This window comes from Molothrus aeneus, chromosome 4, assembly GCF_037042795.1.
Source record: "Molothrus aeneus isolate 106 chromosome 4, BPBGC_Maene_1.0, whole genome shotgun sequence".
NCBI classification, from domain to species: Eukaryota; Metazoa; Chordata; class Aves; order Passeriformes; family Icteridae; genus Molothrus; species Molothrus aeneus.
Window position 1 is genome coordinate 1,862,580 of NC_089649.1, and position 26,043 is coordinate 1,888,622.

The 26,043-nt window shown below is 50.4% G+C and overlaps 1 protein-coding gene across 1 annotated transcript in view; it reads left to right on the forward strand.

The window, feature by feature from the left end:
* SHROOM3 (shroom family member 3) overlaps positions 1–26,043 on the forward strand; it is a 110,126-nt gene that overhangs the window by 72,871 nt on the left and 11,212 nt on the right. The window contains exons 3-5 of the mRNA XM_066548896.1: positions 11,475–11,603; positions 19,020–19,151; positions 21,211–24,418. Coding sequence (XP_066404993.1) covers positions 11,475–11,603; positions 19,020–19,151; positions 21,211–24,418 — 3,469 coding nt within the window. The remainder of the gene's footprint in view (positions 1–11,474; positions 11,604–19,019; positions 19,152–21,210; positions 24,419–26,043) is intronic.

Here is a 26,043-nt window from a genome sequence, read left to right on the forward strand (position 1 = left end):
AGATGGTTCTGCAGCAGCCAGGGGCCTCCACAAATGCCCCTGTGTTCAGTAGGCCTGAACAGATTTTTTATGAGAATAAAAGCAGGGTGATTTAGAGCTTTTCTCCCTGTACTGAGTATCCCAGGTCTTGGCAGCAATGGGAGGAAAGCTGGGCTCTAGCAGGAGGATGCAGCTGGCATCGCTGAGCAGATGGACTTGGGAATGCTGCTGAGGGAAGAGCAGTGATGGGGAGAACATCCTTCCTGCCTTTGTTTAGTTAGGGTGGACCCTGCTTTAATGGTCAGCCCTCTGGGTGAGCAACCATCCTTCACTTGGTGTTTGCAGAGCAGCTGGCATGGTGGAGCCTGGTCCATCCCATCCCTGAGCTTCTTCACCCAGCAGCAGTGTAAGTAAATAAATCAGGAGGATATGACATCAAACAGGGTGTTTTATAATGCCCTGTGTGATTCCCACTTGGCTAACATTTGTTCAGGCCCAGAGTGACTGTGGCTGGCGCTGGCAAGCTGCTGGACTTTAGTGGGTGTGGGAGTAGAGAATGGCTCGTGGTCAGCAGGATGAGGCTGTAGCCACTCTCAGTATCTCAAGGTGCACACCACTCAGGTGCTCCAGTCAGTGGAAAAGAAAACCTGTGTGCTTGAAACCATGATTTAGGAGGTTGTTCCCCAGTTTAAGTGGAATGAAAAGCTTGGCTACCCTTGATGAGCTGCATTGCTGCATGCTTGCCTCTGTTCAGATGAGAGCCACTTCCCTAATCTTTTACATTTCAGTTGCACCAGGGCTCAAATTAGTGGTAATGTCCTTGGGTTTAAAGAAGCATGAGGAATGTCAGTCAGCAGTTGTTTGGAGGGAAGGGGATTGGGTGGGTTTTTAATGTAGCAGTAACTGCTGTATTGGCTCAAATCTAGAGGTTGGGATTAGAAGGGTAAATTTATGCCTTTGAAAGAGGAATTTGATGGAAATGAAACCAGCCCACTTCACCCTGATTAGATTACATCGTGTTGTGCCTTCAAAATGCCTTCAGCAGCCTGGCAACAAGAGCAGAGATTTGAGAAATATCCAAAAGTTAAAAGGACACGGTTCCTATGGATTATCAGCCTGTCTGTTATTTAAAAAAAAAAATCTCATCTTTACTATTCTTTCAGCAACTCAGAACGGTGTTGAAGAAAAGTATTCAGGGGGACAATAAAAATAGGCAGGCCAAGTGCTCTCCAGCAGTGACCTGATCCTGTCTCATGTGCTGCAGAGGGCACAGATTCCTTTGCAGTTACAGGCAGGCTCCAGGCTGGAGACAGACTCCATTTCAGCCTAATTTAAGCAAAGTACGTGCTGATAGCTGGTGGCCAGTACAGTCACAGTGGGGACAGGGCCGCACCCTGTGCATGATGGCTGCATCCTCATCATGCTATGGCAGCTTGAATTTCCCTGGGTAGATGGGAGCAAATATGTGCTATAGTAAGGCATGGCTCTAAAAACTCAGCTACAGCCCTGATGGAAATATCGTGCCTGGAGTGGGTTTGTCCAATTCTGTGTTTTCCCATCCAGGCTAGGCAGAAGTCAATGGCATATAGATTCCTGTCCCCAGGGGCAGGAATGATCCGCAGGGAGAAGGAGAAGCTGGGATATTTGAAGTGACTCTGGCAGCCAAGGAGTTTGCCTTGTGAAATCATGGTTTGATTTGTTTGTCTTCCTGTGCAGACATTGTTTGCCTGGGAGCCCACTCACTCTGTACTGGCTAGAGTGCTTAATTCCCTGCAGTCCAGACCTTATGGATCTGCTCTGTGCTGGACAGAGAGTGGTTAAGCCAGGCCAGAGAGAGGTGTGTGTTGAGATGTGGATTAAAAGGGAAAGGTTTTATGGGGCCCAGTGGCTCTGTTGTGAAGGTTGCCAAACCTCCAGGCTGGGAACTGGGGGCTATCACTGTTGAAGCAAAAAGGGAGCTTAGTTTCTAAGTGGTTACTGAGTTTACTACATTGTTTTTGTCAAAGTTTGCAGGGGTGATGCTGATTAATGTTGTGTCCTTTCCCCAAATCTGTCTATTCCCTTCCTCTTCCCTCTCACCAGGCTCAGCCTGACACTGTTTATTAGGCCACTCGTCCCTGCTTTGTGAGGAATAAATATTGACACTGATGGCTGCTTAATAGGATTTGGGTTTGCTGCTTTCTCTCCAAACGAGTTTGGCACTTGTGGCTCGATTTGTGTTTGGGGCTGGCTCCTCCATTTTGGGAGGAGTGTTGGTAATGATGGTGTCACCACATATGCTGCATACAGGAGAGGCTGGGAGTGGGGGTGTGTGTTGCTCCCCTTTTCCTGCTGGTATGCAGAGATCTCCAGGCTGGCACTCCAAATCACTGCATGTCCCTAGCAAAGGTGTGGCTTCCTTTCAGAGGGTGTTGCTGTTGCCACTGGGGAAGAAGAGTTTTTGATGTCTTGTTAACCTGTACGTGCTGTGAAGGTCAGGTCAGAGTGCCAGTTGGCAGTGATGTGGGTGCTCCTCTCCTCGCTGCTTCCTTTATGTGCTTGGGGGCATCCACTCCAAGGAAATGCAGCCCATGCTGTTTCAGAGGGGTTTGGGTGGATTTTTGAGATGTGTCTGAAGTGAGGAAAGTCCCATTAAAAGCTGATAGGCATTTAGGCTAAGTGAGGTTTTCTTGGGTTTCCCAAGAGCTGTGAAAGGTTTTGCATCTACAGAGCAGCACCTTCATGTTCCTGGAAACCCAGGAGGATCTGAGACTTCTCCCTGGAAGTCAAAGCCATATGCTAAGCTCTAGTGGAATTTCTCTTGACTCTTGCTGGGAGTGGTTCACCTCAGTGGTACTGGAGGGCAGCATCACTGGGGAAGCCATCTCATCCAGGTGAGATTCCCATAGCCTCTGCAGGTGGTCATCCAGCCCTGCAGTGCTTGCAGAGAACATCCCAAGACCCAGCCTCAGATCTTGCTTCAAGATTTGGGATCACCAGACTCAGGATCACCAGACCAAAACACAGTAGACAAAGGTGATGGAGAAGAGTTTTCCTGCTGGCAGGGCACATGGAAGAGGTCCCACACCCAGGGCTGTGTACAGGAAAGATGCTTGTGGTATCTCCTCAGCAGAAGGATGGCAGATGACTCCTAATGCTGCTAAAATAGCTCCCTGCTGGGGGGAGTGGAGTCAGGAAGGCCAGCTGCCCCTTTTGCGGGGTTTATGTGAGAACAATGGGGATGCACAGAGGCATGGGACCAAGTGAGAGGAGCCAAGGATTCCTCCCTCATCTCATGTTCCTTGTCATGGTTGCAGTCCTCATCCTTTTCCAAGCTCATCTCTGCCAGACTGGCAGATGCTAAAAATATTTGGAGTGACAAACAGATATTTATTAGCTTAGCAGCCAGCATTTCTGTCACTTGCCTTGCTCTCTCTCTCTGAGCTGGCCAAGTCCTCATCTCTTTACTCAATCTATCATCACTTCTTACTTGGGCAAATCTCCTGCTGAAATCCCCAGGAAGTAAATGGAATGCTGTGTTGAGTAAGGTGCCCAGGAATTTGTCCAGGAAGAGGTTGTGGGATGGAGAAGCAGCTCAAAAGGAGTAGCTCATATTCTGAGGATTAGGTATTGCTACACTTTCAAAGGTGATTTACATCTGCACACTCCACCCGTCCAGTAACTGCAATTAAAATCTGGAATACCAGGAAGCACTGCAGATAATCAGGTTAGAGAGGGCTGAGAGACAGCTCAGCTGCTGCAGACCTGAATCCTTGGTGCTGAATGTCCACTGTGCCTGTGACAAATGTGAGTACGAGGCTTTCTTCTGCCCCCTCTGAAGGGATGCTCCAATTGTCACTCCTGTTAGTACAAATCACTGAGAGAAAACTCTAGCAATATGGAACTTTTGCAATATAATGACAAAAGAACTCTTGCAAGAAAATTACAACAGTAGGAGAGCTGCAGTTACATTTTTAGTTTCACTTACACTTGTCCTTTAGAGCCAGCTTGTGCTTGGTCTGTGTAATGTAAGAGAAGTTAAATGTTATAATTTATCAGAAGGACTTTAGATCCACATGATTCAGTGTGGGGATACCCCAGAAGCTGTCAGGCTGCTGATTTAGCTATGTGTGGTGGCCGTGGCCCTTACAGGGACAGGTGTGTTAAAGACCCTCCAGCTTGCCTGAGCACTGCTGTGCATCATCTTCCTCTCAGGCACCTCTGCCCAACAGATCTGATGCACAGAGAGAGCTGATCCCACTGTTTTATGGCCAGCTCTGAAGGATTGTATCTCACAGTCTCCTGGTCCTGAACAGCCTGTGAAGAGAGGGGATGCTCTGATTCCCCAAGCTAATCCTGCAATGTCCCCAGAGGCATCTCTGGAAAACCTCAAGAGGTGCTCAGTAATGGTCGAGAGCAAGTTTATAGGATAGTCCTGTTAGTTGTGGGGTAGAAAAGAATGAAACTGTCATTTCTCTGTGGTTTTACTCCTGTCTTGACACAATAAATAGGTAGATGTGTTTTTAAGAGGGTTAAAGTTCTCTGAGCACAAGGTGCAGGTAGAGGTGGGGGTGCAGGATGGATCACACAGCACTCTTTTGACAGACCAGGACAGTTCTCACCTCTCAGTTGTCTCCTCCTGAGAAGGTGAGATCTCCCCTGAGCAGGACAAGTGCTGCTCAAGTCAGTACTGCTTTAGAGTAATTTGCTTCCATTGAACTTGATCCCAGATTAGAACTTCAGGGAATGAAGCCACAGTCCTAGGAAGATGCGGGCCAGAGCTGCACAGAGCACACTTTGGGAACAGGCCGCCTGGGTGCTACTGGGGCACAAACAGCAAGCTGTGACAGAGTCTAACCATACACCACTAATACAAAAAGCCAGGAATTCACTAGGGATAAAAGCTAAATCCTGAGCCACCAGGTTGTTTCTTCCAGCCAGGATCCAGGTGGTTTTGGCAGGGCTGTGCAGGGAGCTGTGCAGCGCTCCAAGCCGGCTGGGCAGCACAAGAAAGGACTGTGGGCTCCAGGGCTCCATGCCCAGCTACCTCCCAGGGCCAAGTTCTCATGCAAAACAGGGAAGGCTCCCAATTGAGAAAGCGTGGATTTAGGGTGCCTGGAAAAGGGTGGCAGTCTCTGGGTCGAGGTCTGGGTGCAGTGGAATGCTTATTGTCAAAGCTAAAGACCAAAGGGAACGCTGCATATTGTGGGCCTAAATGCAGCTGGCACGAACCAAAAATGTGCATGTGAGTGCCTTTCTAAGTACCCAGTAATCCTCCAGGGCAAAACGGGGATTAGGGCTCTCTCCCAGACAAAGGAGGAGTTCATTTTCTCAAAGATCCCTTGGCCAGTGAAGTGAGGAGCCCAGATGAATGCCAGGGCTCCTTTCAGCTCTGTGCTTGCAAACAGGTATGATGCCGGAGCAGCTGGTTTGTGTGGGGCTGTGCAAACACAGCTTGGCCAGATTGTGGGATTGAGGTCAGGTCAACTAAAATCCATCCACTCCCAGAGAAAAGGGGAAGCCAGAAAAATGCTGGACAAGTAGGACTAGACAGCTTGCACAGGGGAAAAGTGGTCTCCTTTCTCCAGAATTTTTTCTCGGTGGCCCTGAAGGTCAGCGCTCATTGAGGTTGTTTAAGTTAGAGTTGCCTGAGTGAAGAGCCCTCTGAGAAGGAAAGCTGTGAGTCTGAATTAATTCCAGGTGACTTCTCAGCCTTTCTTGCTTTGCCCTGAAATTCTGCATACTCAGAATCTCCAGTAGGAGCCATAAGACTGAGAGTGATGGGTGCCTGAATGGGGGGATGTATCCATCTAAAATTCACCATCCTGTGATTTCTTTAATTTGCCTTCAAACAATGGCTTGTGCAGGTAGAAAAGCACAAGCCCCTCTGCACTGTTCCTGGGAAAATTATTTTCCCTTTTGGGTTGGCTTGTGGCACAAAGATCAGCTCTAGTAATCCTGTCTTACCAGATATCAGGATAGATGTGCTTGTGATGTGTAAAGAAAATGTGCATTAAGTAGTCCTGTTTCTTAGAAGCAGCAGCCAGCAGCACTGTGAATGGGTTTGGGTGGTGTGGGTTTTTTTCTCTGGGTTTTACTGACACATCTGAATCCTAGACATGGATATTATTGTTTCTACCTGAGAACTTGGACTTGCTGCAGATCTCAGGGAAGAATGCCTAATTCAGTCCCAAGGTTCATGTGCTCAGTGAGCCTTACTGAGATTTGAGAGCAGTCTTGCTCTGCTTATGGTGAAAATATGCTTCCAGGAGTTACACAGGTGGAGTCTGTTGCGTTTTGGATTCATGAACCAGTCTTGAATTCCTCATGTGCCTAATTAAGACTGTGGAGTTAAACCTGGCTGTTCCCCATCTCAGGTGAATATTGTTAGTCACAAGCTAGAGCTTTTACCCAAGGACTGACACTTTTTCTGGCAAAGGTTTTACAGGTTATTAGTGTGAGAGGTTTTGGTGCGATTTATAAATTTTTTTTCATGGTAAATTTTGTCCACACATTTTCTCCTGGTCTTGGTGTGGCTTGGGGGTCCTGTGAGCAGAGTAACAAACCTGTGCAGGCCTTGCTGCTAGCAGGAGAGCACCTGGGCCTTTGTGCTGTGACACAGGGACACTTGCAGTGCAGCTCAAGGAGATTCTGGGAGCGTGACAGAGATGTGGATTACAGGCTATTTCTGGGCCAGCCACAGGAGGTAACAAAATAAGAAATACGTCAGCACTCCAGTCTTTTCACTCCAGTCGGAGCGGGAGGATCTGCCAAGCAGGACAGCGACAGCCAAGGTGGGTGCCTGGGATAGGTGTGCTGTCTCCCGGCTCTACAACCCCCTCCTGACAGGAGGGATTGTCCTTTGCCAGGAGATAGATGGGCAATGCCATGGAGGTGCTGTTTGCATTCCCAGGAGCTGTAATTCCGGCTGGGCAGCTGCTGAGAGCTTGCCTGCGTGATGAGGATAGCCAGAGGTGAGGCTGCCCAGCTCTCCTTATGTCACTGGGCTGATCTGGGCATCTCAGGCTACCCTGTGACATTGTGTAACCTGGGGTGCTGTGAGGATAAACCAGCAGCGTTAACCCCTCTGGCTCCATGCTGCCTGTCGGAGCCCAGTTCAGCTTTGTTGGTGCTTCTCTGTATTTTTGTGTCTGTGATGTGCTGTTGGCTGTTTCTGTAGTGGAGGGGGGTTTCCTCTTAGGTTCTGATTTAAGACAAAGGGAAGAATATCAGGAAATGCCTACAAATAGCTGTAGAAGTTGGAAGAAGAGTTCCTTGCTTTAATCTCAGTTTCAGAAGCATCATTGTGCAACCACCTATGTTTCTAGGATGGCTTTTAATTCTGTCACTGGTTACAAATATTCCTGTTCATCCCAAATGATTTAAAAATGAGAATTTAATCTCCATCCTCTTTTCCAGAACAACACTGCATTTAGAGGTAACAAAATACTAAAAATTACTAAACCTGTTAACATTTGGGGATTGGATCCTCTGGGACTCAGGTCATCTATTACTGTGGCAGCAAATCAAGTGTTGGCTTAAACTCAGCAATCATGGCTCCAAGAGGAGGGACCAATAAAATATACCTATTCTGAAAAATTTTAAAAAATTAGATAATTTCTTCACATAGTTCCAGGTGCTGCTTATGGCTCACCACAGGCATATCCTAGGACTCATCCCTGGAACTACAGGCAGCTAAGCCAAGAGTACAGGGTGGTAGTGCAGCCAGAAGAACTGTAACACTGTTGTCCTGGAACATAAATGCTATGAGCAGACAAAACTTCCAAAGTTGGGTTTGTGCCACCTCCCTGTGCAAAGTCTGTCTCCTCTCTGGGAATTACAGCCAGGCAGTTGAGCTTGCACTGCATCATTTCCTCAGTGAGAGCAGTGATTTATGCTGCTGCCATTACTCAGGGAGCTATTGTTATGAAACATGGGGTTTAATTAATTAAGAATATGATCTCTGCAGACTCAGATAATTGCCAGGAGAGCTGCTGGGCAGGGGCACCCACCCACACTTTCTGTCCAGGCTGACTTTAGAAAACTGATCTGTGCTGGAATGTGAAGGTTGTAAATAAGGATAAGGAAGACTGAAGAAAGTGAGGAGGAAGAGCCAGGAGCCCCAAAGGTTAAGATAAGTACTGTGAAACGTTCCAAGCATGCAGGTAACAGGAGGTCAGCATGGGAAGCAGATAAGGGGCCAGAGGAGCTCAGAGTCAGCCCGGCTCAGAGGCAAAGGATCTCCCCAAAACAGCAACCGAGTTCTGCAAGGACTGTGGCAGCTCAGGAGACATCCAATGACAGCAACTGGCAAACCAGTCATATGGGGAGTTGATTAATATAAAATAAGGCCACCCATGTGTTCTTGAAGAGCTCTGAGGAAGGTGGTGAAAAGGAGGGAGAGTTTCACAGATGCCTGCTGTGGAAAGGCTGTGCTGGCTGTGTGGGGAGAGATGGATGTGGGGTCAGGAGGTGCTGCCTCTCTTCTGGAGGGGGCACTGAAACTTCTGAAGGAGTTTTCCTTGAAAAAAGCCCTTAATCTCTAGCACTGTATTCTTTCACTGTCAAGCAAGGAGCAAGGAAAAAATCCAAGCAGGCCATATTTTTAAATGAGGGAAAAGCTGAGCAGAGTGTTCTCATGGACATGTGTGGTATTAAATACCAAAGGCACCATGGAAGCAGCAAGTATAAATAACAATTCATAATTAAACACGAACTTTGCAGAAAATGAAAGATTTCAGAGGCAGCTGCCAGCCTCAGGTGGGAGGTAAAGGAGTTTTAAATAGACTGTGTTTGCTGGGTTTCCAGTCTCCCACTTGAGAGCTTTAGAAACAGCATGATAACAAAAGGAACAACTGCTGGCCCCTCCTTGCCAGGGATACTTTTTAGCTGTGGAATTGTGAGGCCCTTTGAACATCCCAAAATAAAATGCAGCCTCAGGCTTTAAGAGAATCCCATTGGGCTGGGTGCTGCCACAGGGAGCTGGAGAGCTGTCCCAGGGCAGCTGGAGCTTTCAGAGAAGGGCCACTTTAAGAAGAAGGTGTGAGGACAGCCAAGAGGAAAGGTAGGCCCCCAACAGCTTTGCACAAGAGTGGCTGTCTCCATGTAATGGTGGAAGAAGTGTCTTTACAGAGATTAGCACCCTCCTGGTTGTTAGACTGAGCTGCCTTACTTAGGAATGCCATAGCAAATGCTCTGGGCTAAGCAGCCAGGTGAGGCAGAAGGCTGCAAGGGCAGGACAGGTGTGGGCTTGGGGTCCTGTATGGGGAGGTGTCCAGCTCTGCAGCCCTGGCTGGCCTCAGCTCTTCTCCCTGCCCTGCTGTCACAGGGACCCCCCTGCATGGGGACCATCCCTCTGGCTGTACTCTGGCCCTGAGGTGGATGTGCTTCCCAGGTGGAAGGATCCTCATCTCTTGTGTTCCCAACTGGGCCTGATTGCTATTTCTAGAGTGGATGATTAGTTTGCAGTGTCTTACTGAGCCTGCCATGCACCACAGAGCTCTGCAATTACAGTTTTCAAAGAGGCTGGGGAAAAACTCTGTTGATTTCCTTGTTCCTGCACCAGCACCTCTGGAGCCCATGGAGACACTAATTAAGGTGTCTCTGTCTCTGTGAGGTAAAGCCCAAAGTTATGCATGCTGGAAGCAGGGGTTGCTCCTGTGAGGGGGAACACCCAAGCTGCCTCTCTTCCCTCCCTCTGCTCAGGGCTGCCCCCTGGAGGGTCAGGCTGGGCTGGTCCCTGTGAGAGCACTTGGAAGGCACTTCAGAAAGCTCTGCTCACACACGGCAGAATATAGGGTCTGTGGTGTCTCTTGCTTTCTTAGCATCCTTCAAAAGCTGCTTTCTCTTAAAAGAAAAAAAAAAAAAGAGTCCAAGTGCTGAAAGATCACTAGGCTGTGGTGCCCGGGGAGCTGTAGGCACTTACTACTCCTTTCCATCAGTTCTTCAGGCTCTTGATGACTCTTCTCTTGGCCCAGGGGCAGTTTCCCAGCCCTACACATTGTCCCTGGCTCCCTCAGAGACAGCTGACTGCACGGAAGGTGTGAGCAGCTTTGCCCACTGCTGTGGTGTGGCCTGGCACAGCCAAACTCTGCTCTCCAGGAGACAAGCAGGGAAGGACAGGGCTCTGTCCTCCAAATGCTGAAGCTGTGAATATATTTTGCTCACGAAACTGTAGACTTGTTTGTATGGATAAATAATTTATATGCAATCTTTTAAATCCTCATCTGTCGCAGGCCTTCTGTCCTTTCCTTGTCTTGCAGTGAAATCTCCTCTGGAAATTGGTAATTTTTCATGGTAAGCTTGGTGAGCTAAGAGAAATACAGCATTTAAGGATATTGGCACTTCCAGGGCTGCAGGAAAAGAGATCGTGCTCCTGGTGTACAGTGAGGCTGGAATGGGAGCAGGGAAGGGAAACTTTCAAGTTTGATCAGAGACTTGACATCATCTCAGAGGAGAGGAGTGGCAGAGACAAAGCAGGACAGGATTTGGCACATGGAAAGAAAAGGCAGCTAAGGCAGGATTTGCTGTAAAAATTGGATGAAAATGAGCAAGGTGAGCAACAAAAGGCCGTTCCTGACGAGTCGCTTTCCCTAATGTAGGTGAAAGTGCTGCTGCGCTTCCCCGCTGTATCTCATCCGTAATGGGAGGCTTAACATTCCTGCCTGGCACGTGGGGGCGCGGGCAGGGAGCGCGGGGGAGGACCCGGCCGGACACAAAGACGGCCGGGCTCTCACCGGAATGGCATCCAAGCCATCTCAGCTATCCAAAGCCACAGATGCCGGTATGTGGGCTCAGCACACAACGAGAGGCAATTGCAGCTTATGCCGGGCCAGGCCTGCAGCGGGCAGGGAGAGGCGCAGGGAGCTTTTCAGCCCCGCTTTTATTCGGCATGAGGGCTCATTGAGCAGAAATCTCAAATCCTTTCTGCACTTCAGGGCTCAAAATTGGAGCAAGTAAGAATAGTGGAGCCTTCCAGGGGAAAGGAAGGAGCTGAAGCAATGGTTACATTGTGTTTTTGTGACTTGGACCGGGGTAAATATGTGTTTGCTGACTTGGTGGAAATATCAGCAGAGGTGTAGGACAGGTTTGTCTTTCTCCCTCTCACTGTGTGGAACTTTCTCTTGGCTTTTCTCTTGTGTGTTCAGAGCAATCCCTGAGCTCTCATAAGGTGGTTACGTGTGGAAAAAGCATATCCCACAGTAGAACCCGTGAACTCCACACCTGGGGATTTAGTGTCCCCAAATGCAGCTGCAGGATAATGAGTTCTGTGCCCTGTGTACTGAGCTAATCTCACTCCTGTGTGTCGTGGGATTGGTCAGCTCCTCCAAAACACTCTTGAGGGACACTCACAGAGCCAAGCATTGCCCAGAGTAGAGAAAAACAAGGACACACATGACCTGATGCCCCTGCCTTGCCCTCTGGGTCTGTGCATTGCCCTCTTTCCTAAAATCCTGTTGGCTAAGGGCTGAGGTTTTGCGTGCTGGTGTTTACCTGTCCTTGCTTTCCTTTGGCAGGGACACCCATGCAGCACAGGGATGCTCAGAGCTGTCTCCCAACCCGCTCAGCCCGGACTGTGTGACCACTGACTTCCAGCCCGGCAAAGCCACGTGGGCAGCAGGAGTCAAGTTACGGCTGAAGACCAGGTGAGAATGTGTTTGTGTGTGTCCCTGAAGCCTCTGCAAAGACAGGGTGGAAAACAGTTACTGCTTTGGCTGCCTGTGTGCCTGAGGGGCACTCACGGGGACGGAGTGCTGAAATTTCTCCTTAGAAGCTTTTGTCAATGCTGGTAAAGGTCATCAGAAATGCTGAACCCAAATATCTCCACACAAGTGGTGTTAGTCTTCTCTGACTTCCCAACTTCAGGTGCCTGGCATTCCAAAATCACCTGGCTTCTTCAAGAGTCTGGGTGGTTTAGTGGGAGTTTGGCATTCATGACTTTTGAGCACCCGTCTGCATCTTAGAACGATTAAATGTATTCAGAAATCACTTTGCTGAACTGCTCTGGATTGGCTGGTACTGTGGCCGAGCCTGACTCCCCTCCTTTGGCCATGCAGTTTAGAACCAAGTCCTACAGCATTTACTCAGGCAGAGCTTTTGCTGGCATCAGAAGAGCCTCTTACATCAGTCAGCTGTAATCTGGGTGACTTCATAGATTTTTGTGTCTCAGTCTTGTGAGATTTGTACTGTGAAGTGGAAGCAGTGGCTTTTATTTGCAACATTGCATTTGGGTCAGACCTTGGCTTATTTGAAGTCAAGAAGCTACACTGACTTCCTGGAGCTGGTGGAAATGTGGCCCAGTGCCTGTGAGTGAGCAGCTGAGAAGGGAATTCCACATTCTGATTTTATCAGCAAGGATGCATCTCTGGAGCAACCTCCCTGACCTTAGTGGAGGTGCTTCAGCTTCTGGCCACTGTAGGCAGTCATGGATGCTGACCCTGCCCAGCCTTGGATGGAGCAGATTTTAAAGGCTGAAATATCTCCTCAAGCTGATTTTGTTGAGGAGAGGTTCATCTTTGAGGAGTGGGACTCTGCATTTCCCCAGGTTATGTCACCCACAGGGAATTTGGGAAAGGAGCTCCCCTACATCCACCACCTCCCTATAACAATGAGTCATTCACCATATGCCCTCTGTAAATCCTTCTTGCCCAACAGTTTAGTACCAGATCTTCACAGAAGCTCCAAAGTTTAGCATTTCACTTTGATAAATTTGCCTTTGGGTGCAGAGCCCAGTGTTTAACTTTACTTTTCCAGGAGCACTGGAAGCTGTGGCTGCACATCTCAGTTTGACCCTGGCTGGAGCTTTAGTTACAGACAGGAAGCTGCTCTAATGTATAAGAATGTGCCTGTGGGAGGGTGTTTGAGACTCAGCAGCCTTTGCTTTGGCCCAGGCAATGGGTGCAATTCCCTGGCACATTTGACTCACCCTGTTACCCCCCAGCTGTGTGGAACTACCTCCACACAACCTCCTGAAGGCCCTGCTGCTTCTGTCCCATTTATGGCTCCTCCACGAGCATTTGGATGTGGAGCCCACACTTGGATGTGGAGCCCATGAGCACTGCCTGTGATTTGTAGCCCTCTGGCTCAGGGGAGAGCCCAGCTGCTGCCTGGAGGCTTGCCCTGCAGATCCCCTTGGTTACCTGCCCAGCCTCATTGTCCACGTTCTGTTTGGATAATCAGGCTCACGGGGCAGGGTTCCTGCTGCCAGCCACCCAGCTCCTCCTAAGCACTGAAAACACATTCCTTCCATTGTTTCCAAGTCTCTCCTGTTGCAAGTTGCTGTGTGTTGGATATGGGGTGGTGAAAGAATCTAAGCTATGCTTGGGTTTCTGTCTTTTTAACTAATTTACTGACTGGAGAAGAATGAGAAAAAATTAATTGAATTGAGCCTGTGGGGCCGGTTTATCAGTCTGGATAAATCAGTGCAGCTCTGAAGAGCTCTGGGCAGGGAAGCCACTGCAGGCTCTGGCTATTAGGATTTTCCACCCTTGCTCTGGGAGAGATAATGTGAATCCCTGCAGAAGACGGGGAATAATAGGATCCTCCTCAAAGACTGTAAGTCAGTTAGCTGCTTCTTTTCCATGTCTGTTCTTTCTTCCTCTTTTTCCAGTAAAGGAAACAGAGTAAAATTACAGAAAGAAGAAAGTTGCAGAGAGTCTTTAACCCAGTGCTCCCCTGCTCCTCATTGTATGCATGGTCTAGGTACCAGGCTGAAGGCTCTCCTGGCTTCTCCATGTCCAAGCTGCAGTCCTGTGAGAAATGGACTATCTTGGTGGCAAGCACTTCTCAAAATAGAGATCTGAAATACTCCTCGTTTTGAAATTTAAATCAAACTCAGTCTGTTGCTTGATAATGCTGCCTTCAAAATAGAAAGCTGTCAGAAGATCCCGGTACGACAGAGTCCTTGAACTCAGTAATCAGGAAGAGTGAGGTTTGTGTACATCACCTCTGTTCCTGTTGAAGCCTGTGTCTGGTTAGTATCAGGGAATGCCAGTGGGACCCTTTCTTTGTGTAGGGAAAAGTCCTCAATCTAAATATTGCCTGTCAACCCTGCACCGGGGTGAAGGGAAGATGGAGCTGCAGCGCACAGCCTGGCTGCCAGCCCCTCGCTCTTTGTTTCCTTTGCTGGACACTAGATAAATGCCTCTTTCTTGGATAAGACAGTGTGGGGGTTCCCAGAGATATGTGATAATACAGAGGTGTGACTTGCAGGACCAATAATCATTAATTACAATGTTTGACTGTTCCTAAGTTCAAGGAAGGAGCGCCCGTTGCTTGCAGCTGCCATCACCTCTGAGTGATCCTAGCACTTCCATCTGCAGCCTGTGCCTGAGGGCACTTCAGTCAGGAAAAGCCATCAGGAAAAAATCTGTCTCTAGATCCACATGGTTGTCATCTCTGCTTCCATACAGGGATTTTCTCCCCAGTGGTATGGTGGGGAGTTTTTTCCCAAAGAGTTCGTGATGGTAATGGTAGAAATTCTGAGCAGAAACTTCTGATTCCCTTCTTCAGAGATTTCAGGGAGATTGGTACCTGTCTCCCAGTTCCCAGATGGCACCCAGGGCATGGTCTGATGCAGCCCAGACATCCTCAGTGATGTTTGTCAAAGGGGAAAAACAAATGGTGTCTGACGTGTCAGCTGGAAACACCACACAGGCACAGGAGCTGCAAAATGAACATTTTGTGGAAAAGCAGGTTGTGTCCTCGTATGAGAATATTGAGAATATTGACACATTTCACCCAGCTGCTCTCAAGTGAAGGGTTTTTCATGTGTTTTTTACTTAGGGAAAGTTTTCATCTGAGCATTAAGGGGTGGGCAGTGTGGGCGTGATTCTCCCTTTCCCCTATAGATGAGGAGACACTATTGGCCAAGATCCATGGTGTGAAATAACATTTCATAGGCTTCAGGTCTTTCTAATGAGTCTTCCTTATTTTAGTCAAAATTGTGAAGGGACAGAGCTCACTCCACATCCTTTCTGCCCCAGAATTTACCAGAAGGGCTCAGTGAGCCTAAAAAGAGAGATTTAGTGAAAGACGAACCAAGCTGATGCCATTCTGGTCCGACTCCTTTCTAATTGGCCTCGTCTGTTCTGCTTATTTTTAGAACCATGACTGAACCTTAATTAAGAGCGACGTTGCTTTGAGTAGATTGTGGCCTCGCTCTGTGGAAATCCTAATAGGCTTCTGAGTGCTTTACTTTTTCCTTCATCTCCTGCCTAATAGATGGACAGAGAGGCTGCAGCCACGTTTGGATGTCTGGAAAACATCTCTTTGTCATGCTCCCGCTCCTTTAGCAGTGTCTGTCTTGGAGACAGGTCTGTCCCCGTGGGAAATCAGATGGTTGTTCTGCTTTCTGTTGGTGCAGGTGCACACTCATCCTGGAAGGAGGGTACAGGTGAATTGCTGGGATCAGGATCTCTCCATGTACAAAGATCCTGCTGCTGCATGTACAGGATATGGCTCAGGATGTAGTGCCCCTGCCACGTGGGTTTTGTTAGGTTAGAATTATCACCAGCTTGAAATCTCAACTGCTGTGAGGATGACGTGGTAAGGATGGGCAGCTGCCCTCTTGGCTTTCTCACTTGTGACTCAGTGCCTGGGATCAGATCCAGGAGGCACCAGCTCTGCACTTGCATCCAAATCTTTCATTTCCCCTGCAGGAGGAGGGTCTGTGCTGCAGGGCCCCCATCCCTTCCCATCTTCCCACGTGATAGGCTAGGCCATGGCTGTTCCCTTCCAGCCATGCCCATCCCTTCCAGCTCCAGCAACCTCCCACACAGCCAGCTGGCTGCAGGGCTGCTGGGGGAAGCACATCCATGGGGATTGTAGTTGTAAGTGATGGCAGAGTGACCTTCTCTCTTCTCTGCCCCATCCCATCTTCTCTGGACACAGGAACACCAGCTGCTAGTCAGAGCCATGCCCTCAGGTCATGGAGGTGTGTCCTGGTGACCTCTGCTCCTGCCTGGATCTGCAGGTAGATTCTGCTTTCCTTGAAAAGTTTTGCAGTCTTTATTTCAGCATTCCTTGTGTCTGCTGAGGAAGGGTTTGGAGCTTGTGGGGACAGAGAAAAATGACCACAAGGTCAGTGGTACAAGAAGCATTGTTCACAGTTCTCTCTTTTTAGCCACCTGGATGATGTTTCTGATGGATGTGAGAATGGTGAAAACAACTCCCCAGGAGCTGTGTGGGAGTAGAAAAAGATCAGTTTATTGGAGCACTGATGACCCTGAGTGGCTGCTTAATCAGCCACAACATCCCTCTCTGGCTTTCACTTATTAGCTTTCTAAGGATGTGGAAAAAATGCAAATGGCAATTTGAAGAAGCTGGGTTGTTAGCTCTGGTTGAAGATGGACTGCACCTCCTGAAGGATGCTGGGCTTGAGGTACTTTTGAACCTGCAGAGCACTCAGGTTGTATGTGTACTCCAGAAGTGGCAAGGAACAGTACGTGAAGAACAGCAGTCAGACTGACTACTCTCTCCTGGATGTTCTTAGTTTGTGACCTTGAGGAGAAGATAACCTTTCAGTTAGACTCTGAAGAAAGCCTCAGATGCTGATTCATCTGTAGAGTTAGTGCCAAAGTGTCTCTGTAAAGTTCCATTCCTGTTTTGCATGCAATATAAAGATAATCTCCAGAGATTACAAAGAAGAGCACACTCAGCTCCTGCTAATAAGAATGAGCTGCAGAGCTGTTCCTGGGAAGGGCCTCAGAGATGTGGATGTGGTCCCTGCAGCCCAGACTGCTCCCAGTGTGCCAGACTGCCACTGAGGAGCCTCTGCTGGCCTGGGTGTGTTTCCATCTGCAAACACTGGGGCCAGCATAGCAACGGGGAGCTCCCAGATGGCAGCAGCTGGATGAGATGAAAAACTATCCCTTTCCCTTTGACTTTCCAGTCTTCAGTGTGAGCTGGCAGTACCTGGTCTGTAGCCTGGGTTACAGCTCCATTCGGATGCCAGCCTTGCATCACATCCCACTGCCTTCTCCAGGTATCTTGCTCCCAGGCACTTGTCATGATGCCAACCTGACTTGGATGCCCAGGTTATCTGATTACTGCAAGTATCCATGAGGAACCAGGAGTCTCCTTTTCCAGCCTTGGCATTTACAACACAGGGATCACTTAGTCTGTTATTTGAAGAGGATAATTTTTCAGTAGTAAGGCTGTCCAGACACATTCACAAGTACAGTACAGAATATGTAAAAGATAAGGTGATGAGGTTGGTTTGTTATTGTTGTTATTATTATTATTATAATTCTGCAGTTTTAGATCCTACAGCCTCCTGTGCCAAAGTGTCACCTGTTGCTCCTGGTTTTGTTGCAGGCAACTTAGCTGCCCCAAAGTAATACCAGTTAAAGATCTAATTATTTTTTGTCTTCATTCAAGTCCAGCATTAGCTGCTGCATTTGCAGGTTGTATCACTCCGTCAGTTTGTCTGGGATCAGTCAGGATCTGTCAAATTTCCAAGACAGGGTAGGTGTGGAAACAGTGCAAGGTTATCCCACACAGAGCTGCTAAGCTGGTACCATGTGTCTTGTGATTAAAATTCACAGCTGTGCACATGTGGTATTATTACAAGGATATCAGACAAAAGAGTTAAAATACCTGTGGCTCAGATGATTGGCTACACAGCTCCCTCACTGTTTCTGCTGACCTGCCTTGCACAGGATCATTCATTTTCCCAAGCAAAAAACTGGTGCTGATGGCTTGTACTCCACTAAAGTATTTACAGTCTTTAAATGTCTGCAGAGGAAAAGGTAAGAATGTGAGTTATTCTTAATAAACAGTTTTGTCAACTTCCCATCTGGCAGTGTCCAGGTTCTTTGTTTTCTGGGCAAGGAGCTTAGCAGAAGAGCTCTGTCTTAAACACACCTACACACGTAAAGGTAAAGTGGTTTTGGGTTCAGCTTGTCCTTTGCAGACCTCCAGTCCAGTTTCCCTTAAGACAATCCTGCAACAACAGACGTTAAAGAGAAAAGCATGTCCCTTTTTCTTCCTTCTTTTAGCAGACAATGAGGAAAAACCCAGCACTTATAAAATCTGTATGGAAGAAATGCTGGAGAAATGGCTCTGCCTCTCACTCTCTACCTGTGCTTTTCCATGCTGTCCAACATCAGCAGGTGCTGATGTTAACTGATACTAGGAAAGGACTTGACCCTAAAAAGCATTTTTAACTTTTTGCACTTTCCTGTACTGTTCCTTTTACCAATCTTAGGCAGTGCTCTCAGTGTCTGTGTGCCAAGGGCATTTTAATCTGTGTACTGATGCGTTCAGGACATGCTGTGCTGTGGACTTTTCAGTGAGACAAAGACTAACGATGTGTCATATCCTCCTCTTGCATTTATTTAGTCGGAATTGTCCTGCAAGCGGTCACATGTCAGTAGGACACAGGTCCAGGGCTGCTCCTCACTTTCCCAGGGAGAGAGTGGGAAACTGTGGAAAGGAGTGCTAGAGCAGGGGAGACATCCCTCATGGAAAGCAGCAGGAGGATTAAGAACAAGCCCAAAGGCTGGGGCAAAGGAGAGTCTGTGTGGCCTCTTCAGGGGACTCAATCCCTAATCCCCTGCTTTGACTTTCCATTGCACCACTCTGTGCTTTAAATAAGGTGTCAGTGGGGTTTTTTTTCCCTCAGGGCTAACAGACACCGGCCTTGGTGCTGATGACTGAAGGCACCAAAGGGCAGCTGTGCCAGTGCCACGCCTGGGGACACACCCCGGGGACAGCTGTCTGCTCAGGGTGGATGTGAGGGACACACATTGCTGGCACTTGGTTGTCACGTCTCATCCTGCATTTTTAGCAGCCCCGAGGAGAGATCAAAAGTCCCTTTGCAGGCTTCCACCCCCTCATGGCATTCAGTGACTTGTGCAAATCCCAGAGAGGGAGCTGTTGTGGGAATGTAGGGACATTCACACGTGGTTACTGTGGGACTTGCTTGGAATGGACAGAAACACAGCAGGGAAGCACAAATGAGCACAAGCAGTTTTAAATGGTGGTGTTAAGTTCACATCCATCTTCCTGGGGAGAGCTGGCCTGTTGCTGATGTGCAAACCCCTTCTGCTCTCACCTAGGCGGAGTGAAACTCCAGGCCGACCTCACTCCTGGCATTCCAGCAAACTCGCAGAGAACCAGCCCGATCCCAGCATGATGCAAATATCTCAGGGTACGCTTGGCACCCCTTGGCATCAGTCCTACCACTCCAGGTAAGTACTGCACAGCTGGGGAGAGAAGGGAGGGGGCAAAGGTGTAGTGGGAAAATGGTACCAGTCACCTCCATAGAGCTGGACAGGTTTATACACAGCCAGGGTTCAGATCAGAGTTGGGAAGGCTTCAGTTCCTGTTTGGTTTCCCAGATAAAGTGGCTTTGTTTTCCTCCTGTAAGTGCTCTGTGGGGTGATTAGCAGCTAGGAAGTCCCCCTTCCTACAAAGATGGGAGCCCACTGCCAGGATGGTGGTAGAGCTCTCTGTGGATGATCTCCCATATAGAAACACAGCATGGTTGTTTTCCCAGCAAAGGAAAAGAAATCCAAAGTCTAAATTGGCCTATTGAACAAAAAGGAAGAAAAGGGTGTAAGTGGCAGAAGCTGTCAGTGTGACAGAGCAGCCAACAGTGCATCAGCAAGAGTGCTCCCAGGGTGAGGAGTTCAGGGACGGATTTCCTGGTTTGGCAGTGGCTTTCTGCAGGAATCAGCTCTATCACAGCTGAACGTGCAGGGCAGCTTGAGGAAGAACAAGTTTAAATTCTGCCCTTGAAAGATTTTACCCAGAGAGGCAGAAGGGTCTGAAACCCTCCATTATAGACTCTGGGATTGAAACATCACTTTCTTCTACTGGCTAGACTGATCCTTGGCAGAGGAGAGGAAAGAGAAAAAAGAGCATTAAAGAAAGCGAGGAGATGGCTGCAGAAAATGAAGTGTGTTGGTCTGTGGCCTCAGCACAGCTCATGCTGGAGCATACTCCTTTCCCACCAAGGGGCTTTGCTTCCCAGGCAGTTCCTGGCAGAGCCTTTGGCAGCGTGGCTTTGTCTCCCGGGTGCTTGAGAAGGAGCATGGGGAACATCTAGTGGCCAGCTGGCTGGGGCTGTGCTGGGTATTGCCAGGGAGATGGTTATTTGAATCCAAAACAGAGTGGTGCATTTAAATGAGCAAACCAGTTCTGTCCTGAGATTTGCCGTATCTCTTCCTGCCCGTGTTCCTCTGCATCTCCCTGCAGAGCTGCTGTGAGCAGGCTTCCTTCTGCCTTTCCTCATCCTTAGCACCCTTCTCCCCTGGGTCTGTCACTTGTTTGGGATGTGATCTGGAGCCAGCTTCCAGCTCTGTGCCTTGCCCTGCCACAGCCTGTCCCTCCCTGCTGCTTCCCTGTGGCTCTGCCAGGACAGCACATGTCGTTGCACAGGGAACTAGAGAAAGTGATACCTGAGGAAGGGAAGCTGGGAAGAGAGGGAAGAAAAGTGAAATCCTCAGGCTACCCTCTCCAGTCTTCAGGGTATTTGCTTAAATCTGGAAGGGGAAATTAGCCAGAAGTTTGTGACATCCCCTTGTGACTGGCATAAAGAGCTCCCTTCCCATGGATAGAAAGATCTCTGAATATCCTTCTTTTTTGATCACTTTTCTGATGGCCATGAGTCCTCTTTGGACACCTCAGAGGAAGTGCCAAGGTATACCTGCACCTGCTAAGCTACAAGAAGAGGTGGCAGTGCAGACTTCCTGGGAATTCTCAGACTGTTTCTATGGTTGCACCCCACTTTCCTCCCGGCACAGGCACATACATCTCTTCTCTTCTTGTCAGCTTAGTTTTCTTGCAGCAAACAAAGTATCCTTGGGACAGCTGAATTTCCAGGAAGCCTGCCAGGGCATAGCCTTCATCTCCATAAAAAGAAATGAAATGGGAAAAAAAGAAAGAGATTAGAACCCCCCCAGAATGCCCCTTGTGCTCCTCTCCTCCTCCTCAGTGGCGTCGGTGCTCATTCAGCTTTCCAAGGGCTTTGGATGGGTTTGCTGGGTGGGGTTGATCCTCCCTGGCTCCAGAGATGCACCATCTCTCTGTCTGTATTTCCCTCCCACCCTTCTGTGGTAAATAAGAGCCATGTGTTGCAATGTCAAACAGTTCCTCTTTGTGAACTGGGATGACTCCAGACAGGGGATGGAGCAAGGCCCAAATATGGGTTTTCATCTCAAAACTAAACATCTTGCTTCTGAGCTCACTTATAAGTCGTTGTGCCTCTCCTCTGCTGGTTTTCACTCTTCCCTCGCTGTCCCCCAGCTCCTCCACCAGCGATCTCTCGGCGTACGAGCATGGCTACCTGAGGAGGAGCCCCGATCAGTACAGCTCCCGGGGCAGCATGGAGAGCCTGGACCACTCCTCCCCTGCCTACCACCCTTGCCACCTGTCCCCAGCCAAATCCACCAACAGCATCGACCAGCTCTCCCACCTGCACAGCAAGAGAGACTCAGCCTATAGCTCCTTCTCCACCAACTCCAGCATCCCCGAGTACCCCGTGGCCCCGCCGGGCAAGGAGCACTCGTGCTCCCCGGACAGCGCGCAGTGCCGCGGGGGGCTGCCGGAGAGCATGCGGCAGGCGGACATCCGCTACGTCCGGACGGTCTACGACGCCCAGCAGCGCATCTCCCAGGAGTACGAGCTGAAGCCCTCGGCCCTGCTCCCCGGCGGCGACAGCCGCGGCCCCGGCAGGCTCCACGCCTTCAGCCGGCACAACGCCGCCTCCTCCTGGGCGCAGCCGGCGCAGGGCCCCTCGGACAGCAAGAGCCAGCCACCCCTGCCTCCCACTCGCAGCGACAGCTACGCGGCCATCAGGCATCATGAGAGGCCTGGCTCGGGCACCGGCCTTGAGCCCAGCAAGCCCGGCCGGGGCCAGCCCAAAGGGGCCTGGGCACCGCTCATCAACTCCCTGTCGCAGGGGCCGCTGCTGAAGCCGCCCTTCGGAGAAGGGCACCTGCACACCGTGGTGGAGAAGAGCCCGGAGAGCAGCCCCACCATGAAGGCCAAGCAGAGCTTTTCCCAGGCGGCCCAGCCAGGGCAGCCCCTGCTGCCCACCGGCATCTATGCCGTTCCCTCCCCGGAGCCACACTACGCCCAGGTGCCCCGGCCTTCCGCTGGCAGCACCGGCACGCTTTACCCAGCGCTGGCCAAAGAAAGTGGCTACTCCCCAGCCCTCCCGGCCTCCTACGACAAGGCCGTGGCCAGCAGCACCCTGGCCTTGGATGAGAATGGAAACCAAAGCACTACAAACAGGTCGACCATCTTCTACCAGCCCCCTGCCACTGAGAGAAAGCATGAAGCCAAACTCATCCAGCAGAAGCCTCCCAGCGCAGCGGGCCCAGAGCTCGGCCTGGCTGTGTCGCAAAAGGAGGAGCTGCTACCCCTTTACAAGGCAGCACACAGCCACCGAGAGACCACCGGTACCACACAGACCTCCAAGCCCCTTTTCCAGGGTCCACAACCCCAGCCGAGGGATGCTAGTGAGAGGAAAAACCATTACCAGCCCAAAGAGGACTGGACACCTGGATCCCAGGAGGAGAAAAATGGTAACTTACAGGTAAACGAGAGAGACACTGGTGCTGCCCACCCATGGGGTCACAGCAAGGCCAAGCAGTATGGCTTCTCTTCCTTGCAGAACATCCCAGAGAGTTCCAGGAGGCAAAGCAGCTCTGACCTAAGGGAGACACAACCAGGTGAGGGTTATTCCAGCACCAGACTGTGCTTCCGGAACAGCAGCAGCAGAGAGGAGAAGGATCACAGAGAGCAGGAGCACAGACAGTGGAGTGATGTGGACCCCCAGGCCTTCAAGAGGCAGGAGGAGGAGGGCACGAACGTGGCTCTGTTCCATGCTGCTGAGCCAAAGTGCAAAGAGCCCCCTTCTCCTCAGCTCCCAAAGCCCTCGGATATCGGGAGAAACCGGCTCAGCTCTAGCAGCACCCAGAGCTTTCCCTACAGCAAACCAGAGGCTGGCAAGCCCCGCTGCTCGGTGCTGGAGAAGGTCAACAAGTTTGAGCAGCGGGAGCAGAGCGCTCCCCGGCCCCAGAGCGCCGGCGTTCCCAGCTTCGGCCAGCACTATGGGCCGAGCAGGACGAGCCAGCCTGCTGGCATGAGGTGCTCTGTGCACAGCCCAGAGGACATGAGAAGCAAGCTGCCCAGTGAGCCAGGCAGGGGCTCCAGCCTGTCCATCAGGAACGGGAAGCTGGAAGAGGCTGACTGGCGCCCCGTCGAGCTGCAGATGGTGGCTTCGGTGAAGCAGGCAAGACCCAGCGAGTACTATGGCCTGTGTCCTGAAAACGAGGTGCAAATAAGGGCGGCTCAGCTTCCTCGGAGTAGGAGCACATTCCAGCTGGGAGGCGAGCCTGAGAAGGAGATCCTCTGGAAGGATAACATCCAAGATGCGCATGGGTCGCACCTGGACACATCATTTAATAGGGCCTACAGGAACAGCATCAAAGATGCTCAGTCCAGGGTGTTGAGGGCCACCTCCTTCCGGCGGATCAGCCCCCCATTCGGGAACACACCCAAGAGGGTGCCCCAGAGGCCTGCCTCGGCCCACGTGGGCATGAGGAGCATGGTGGCATCCCCTCACACCCCCAAGGAGAGGCACAGCATCACGCCCACGGAAGGAGGCTTCTCCAGCCTGGAGTACGCCAGGACGCAGCAGGTGCTGCGCATCGGAGGCCGGAAGCGGCTGACGGCGGAGCAGAAGAAGCGCTCCTACTCGGAGCCCGAGAAGATGAACGAGGTGGGCATCTCAGACGGGGAGCCGTCCCCTTTCTCCTTCCAGAAGAAAAGCATCCATTTTATCTTCCCAGAGAACACGGTGGCCGACCGGCGCAAGATCTTCGAGAGGGACGGCAAAGCTTCCTCCACAGCAAGCCTGTCCAAGCCAGAGCTCAAGCAGCTCCAGCAGAATGCCCTGGCCGACTACATCGAGCGCAAAATGGGGCGCCGGCCGTCCTCGCAGGACATGGGGCTGCTCCGGGAGCGCTCCCACAGCTCCTACCTGCAGCTGGCTGGCCCCGACAGCCAGAGCCTTTCCTCCGCCTCCAGCATGAATTCCCTCCAGGACCAGAACCTGTACCGCCGCAGGGAGTCCATGGAGCGGATATCCAGGACGGGACGGATGTCTTCTACCCTTCCTCCTGGGCTGATTGACTGCTTGGACACGAGCGGAGATGAGAAGGTGCCAGGGCGCCAGGACAGCCTGGTCACCGGCCAGCCCAAAGCAGAGAGGTGCCGGGATCACAGACCCAGATCGGATCTCACCAAAGGCACGCAGACAGACCTGCTGGGCATGCAGGGCCAGCCCCGCTACAGGCAGCAGGAGCAGGTCTTTGAAACCCCCTCCACCACCAGGAAATCCGGGAAATCAGTGTCTGTGGAAGACTTGCTCGATAGGTACGACAATCAGCCGGTCCCTGTGCACGTGCGCTCCAGGTCGTCTCCCACAGCGGATAAGAAACACCAGGTATGTGGGAATGGGGTCATGTGCACCCACAAGAGGGGATCTCAGGACCAGGGAACGGGGAGGAATGTCAGAGAACAGGTTGATGTCCAGTCATGGCCAGGACTCCATTGATTAGAGACATATTCAGCATGTACTGAGGCAGTTTAGTGCACCTTAATTAAAAGATCACTGGTGGGGTTCAGCTCTCTCCCTGCTGGGGAATCAGGGGTGTCAGGGATGCTGGCATTCCAGTGCATGTGCTGGTAGGTTCTTGCTGCTCTGGACATCCTATCAGAGCTGTCCTGTCTTTACCTGCCAGCAGCACCAGAGATGCACTGAGCACTTTTCTAGTGGAGTGTCCCACTGAGATGGTGATTTGCCTCAGCCCATTTTCCTTCTGCAAAGTAGAGAGGATTAGAGGCTGCTTGGAATTGCCTTGGCTCCCACTGTGCCTGACAGTGCTGGGAAGTGCTGGGCAGAGGCACTGCCAAATAACCATTATGTTTAGCCTCCAGCCCTGGAGGGAAACATCACAGAGAAGACTGAACAGAGACCCTGGCCCTTCCATGTCCCCTGCTTGGTGGTTGGGAACATCACACTGATGTCACAAATGGGGAATTCGACTGACTCTGAAGATGGTAAACAGTAGAGCCAGGCTAAATTCTTAAAGAACAACTGCCCAGGCCAGCTCTTCAGCTGGCTGAAATCTGTTCAGACCTATTTAGGAAACGGCAAACTGGTCGAGCCACATGGATTTGCAGCAGTGCTGGGTTTGCTGCCCCATCCCTATTTCCATGCCAGGCTCTATTCATCACAGAGAGAGGCAGCAAACAACCAAAATGTGTGGACAGGCTCCTAGCCCCAAATAAGCTGAGTGTTTGGAGAGGCTCACATGCTTAGAGGGCAGCTGAGATCCAGGACATCTCTTTCTACTCCTGCACTGACTCTTGGCCCAGAGCAGATTATCCAGGAGCAACAAAATGGTCCTGAGTCAAGTGACAAGAGAGGAGGCTCTGGGCAGCATCTCACAAATGGCCCAAACTGGGGTGGGGGGATGAAGCTGCCCTCCCAAACTCATTGTGTGCTTCATTCTACACATCCTCCCTCAGCAGCCCTCAGCTCCCACGCCACATCTTTAAATAGAGTGAATTAAAAAAGCATCTTGTGAATATCAAGTGACCGGAATGCACTTCCAGAACCACCCCTGTCTCATCCCACCATCAGTATTTTTCCACCCCAGCCAGGCACCAGACCCATCTGTGCCATTTTGTCACGCTTGATGATCAGAGCAGCAGGAAAACCAGACATCCAGAGAGAGAAAAATCACCAAAGTGTACTTTGCAGTGACAGGTTGGATGACAAGCAGCCCCAATTCATTTTGCCTTGTCTAACTCTTATCAGGCAGGAGGTACAGGGCAGTTCTTGAGATCTTCATTTTCCCCTCCTGGTTAATTTTTAATTGTTCATACACTCAGCCGCCAAACCAGAGGTTCTGCCTGTTGGAAGCCTAGTTGAGGAAGAGGGTGAAGAACATTGCAGACCTGAATACAGGGTCTTAAATCAGGCAATGAAGAAGGAAGAGCCCTTAGGGCTGTTTCCCAGAGGGATTTAGCTGTAACCACCTGTGGAACAAGGATTAGTCCCAT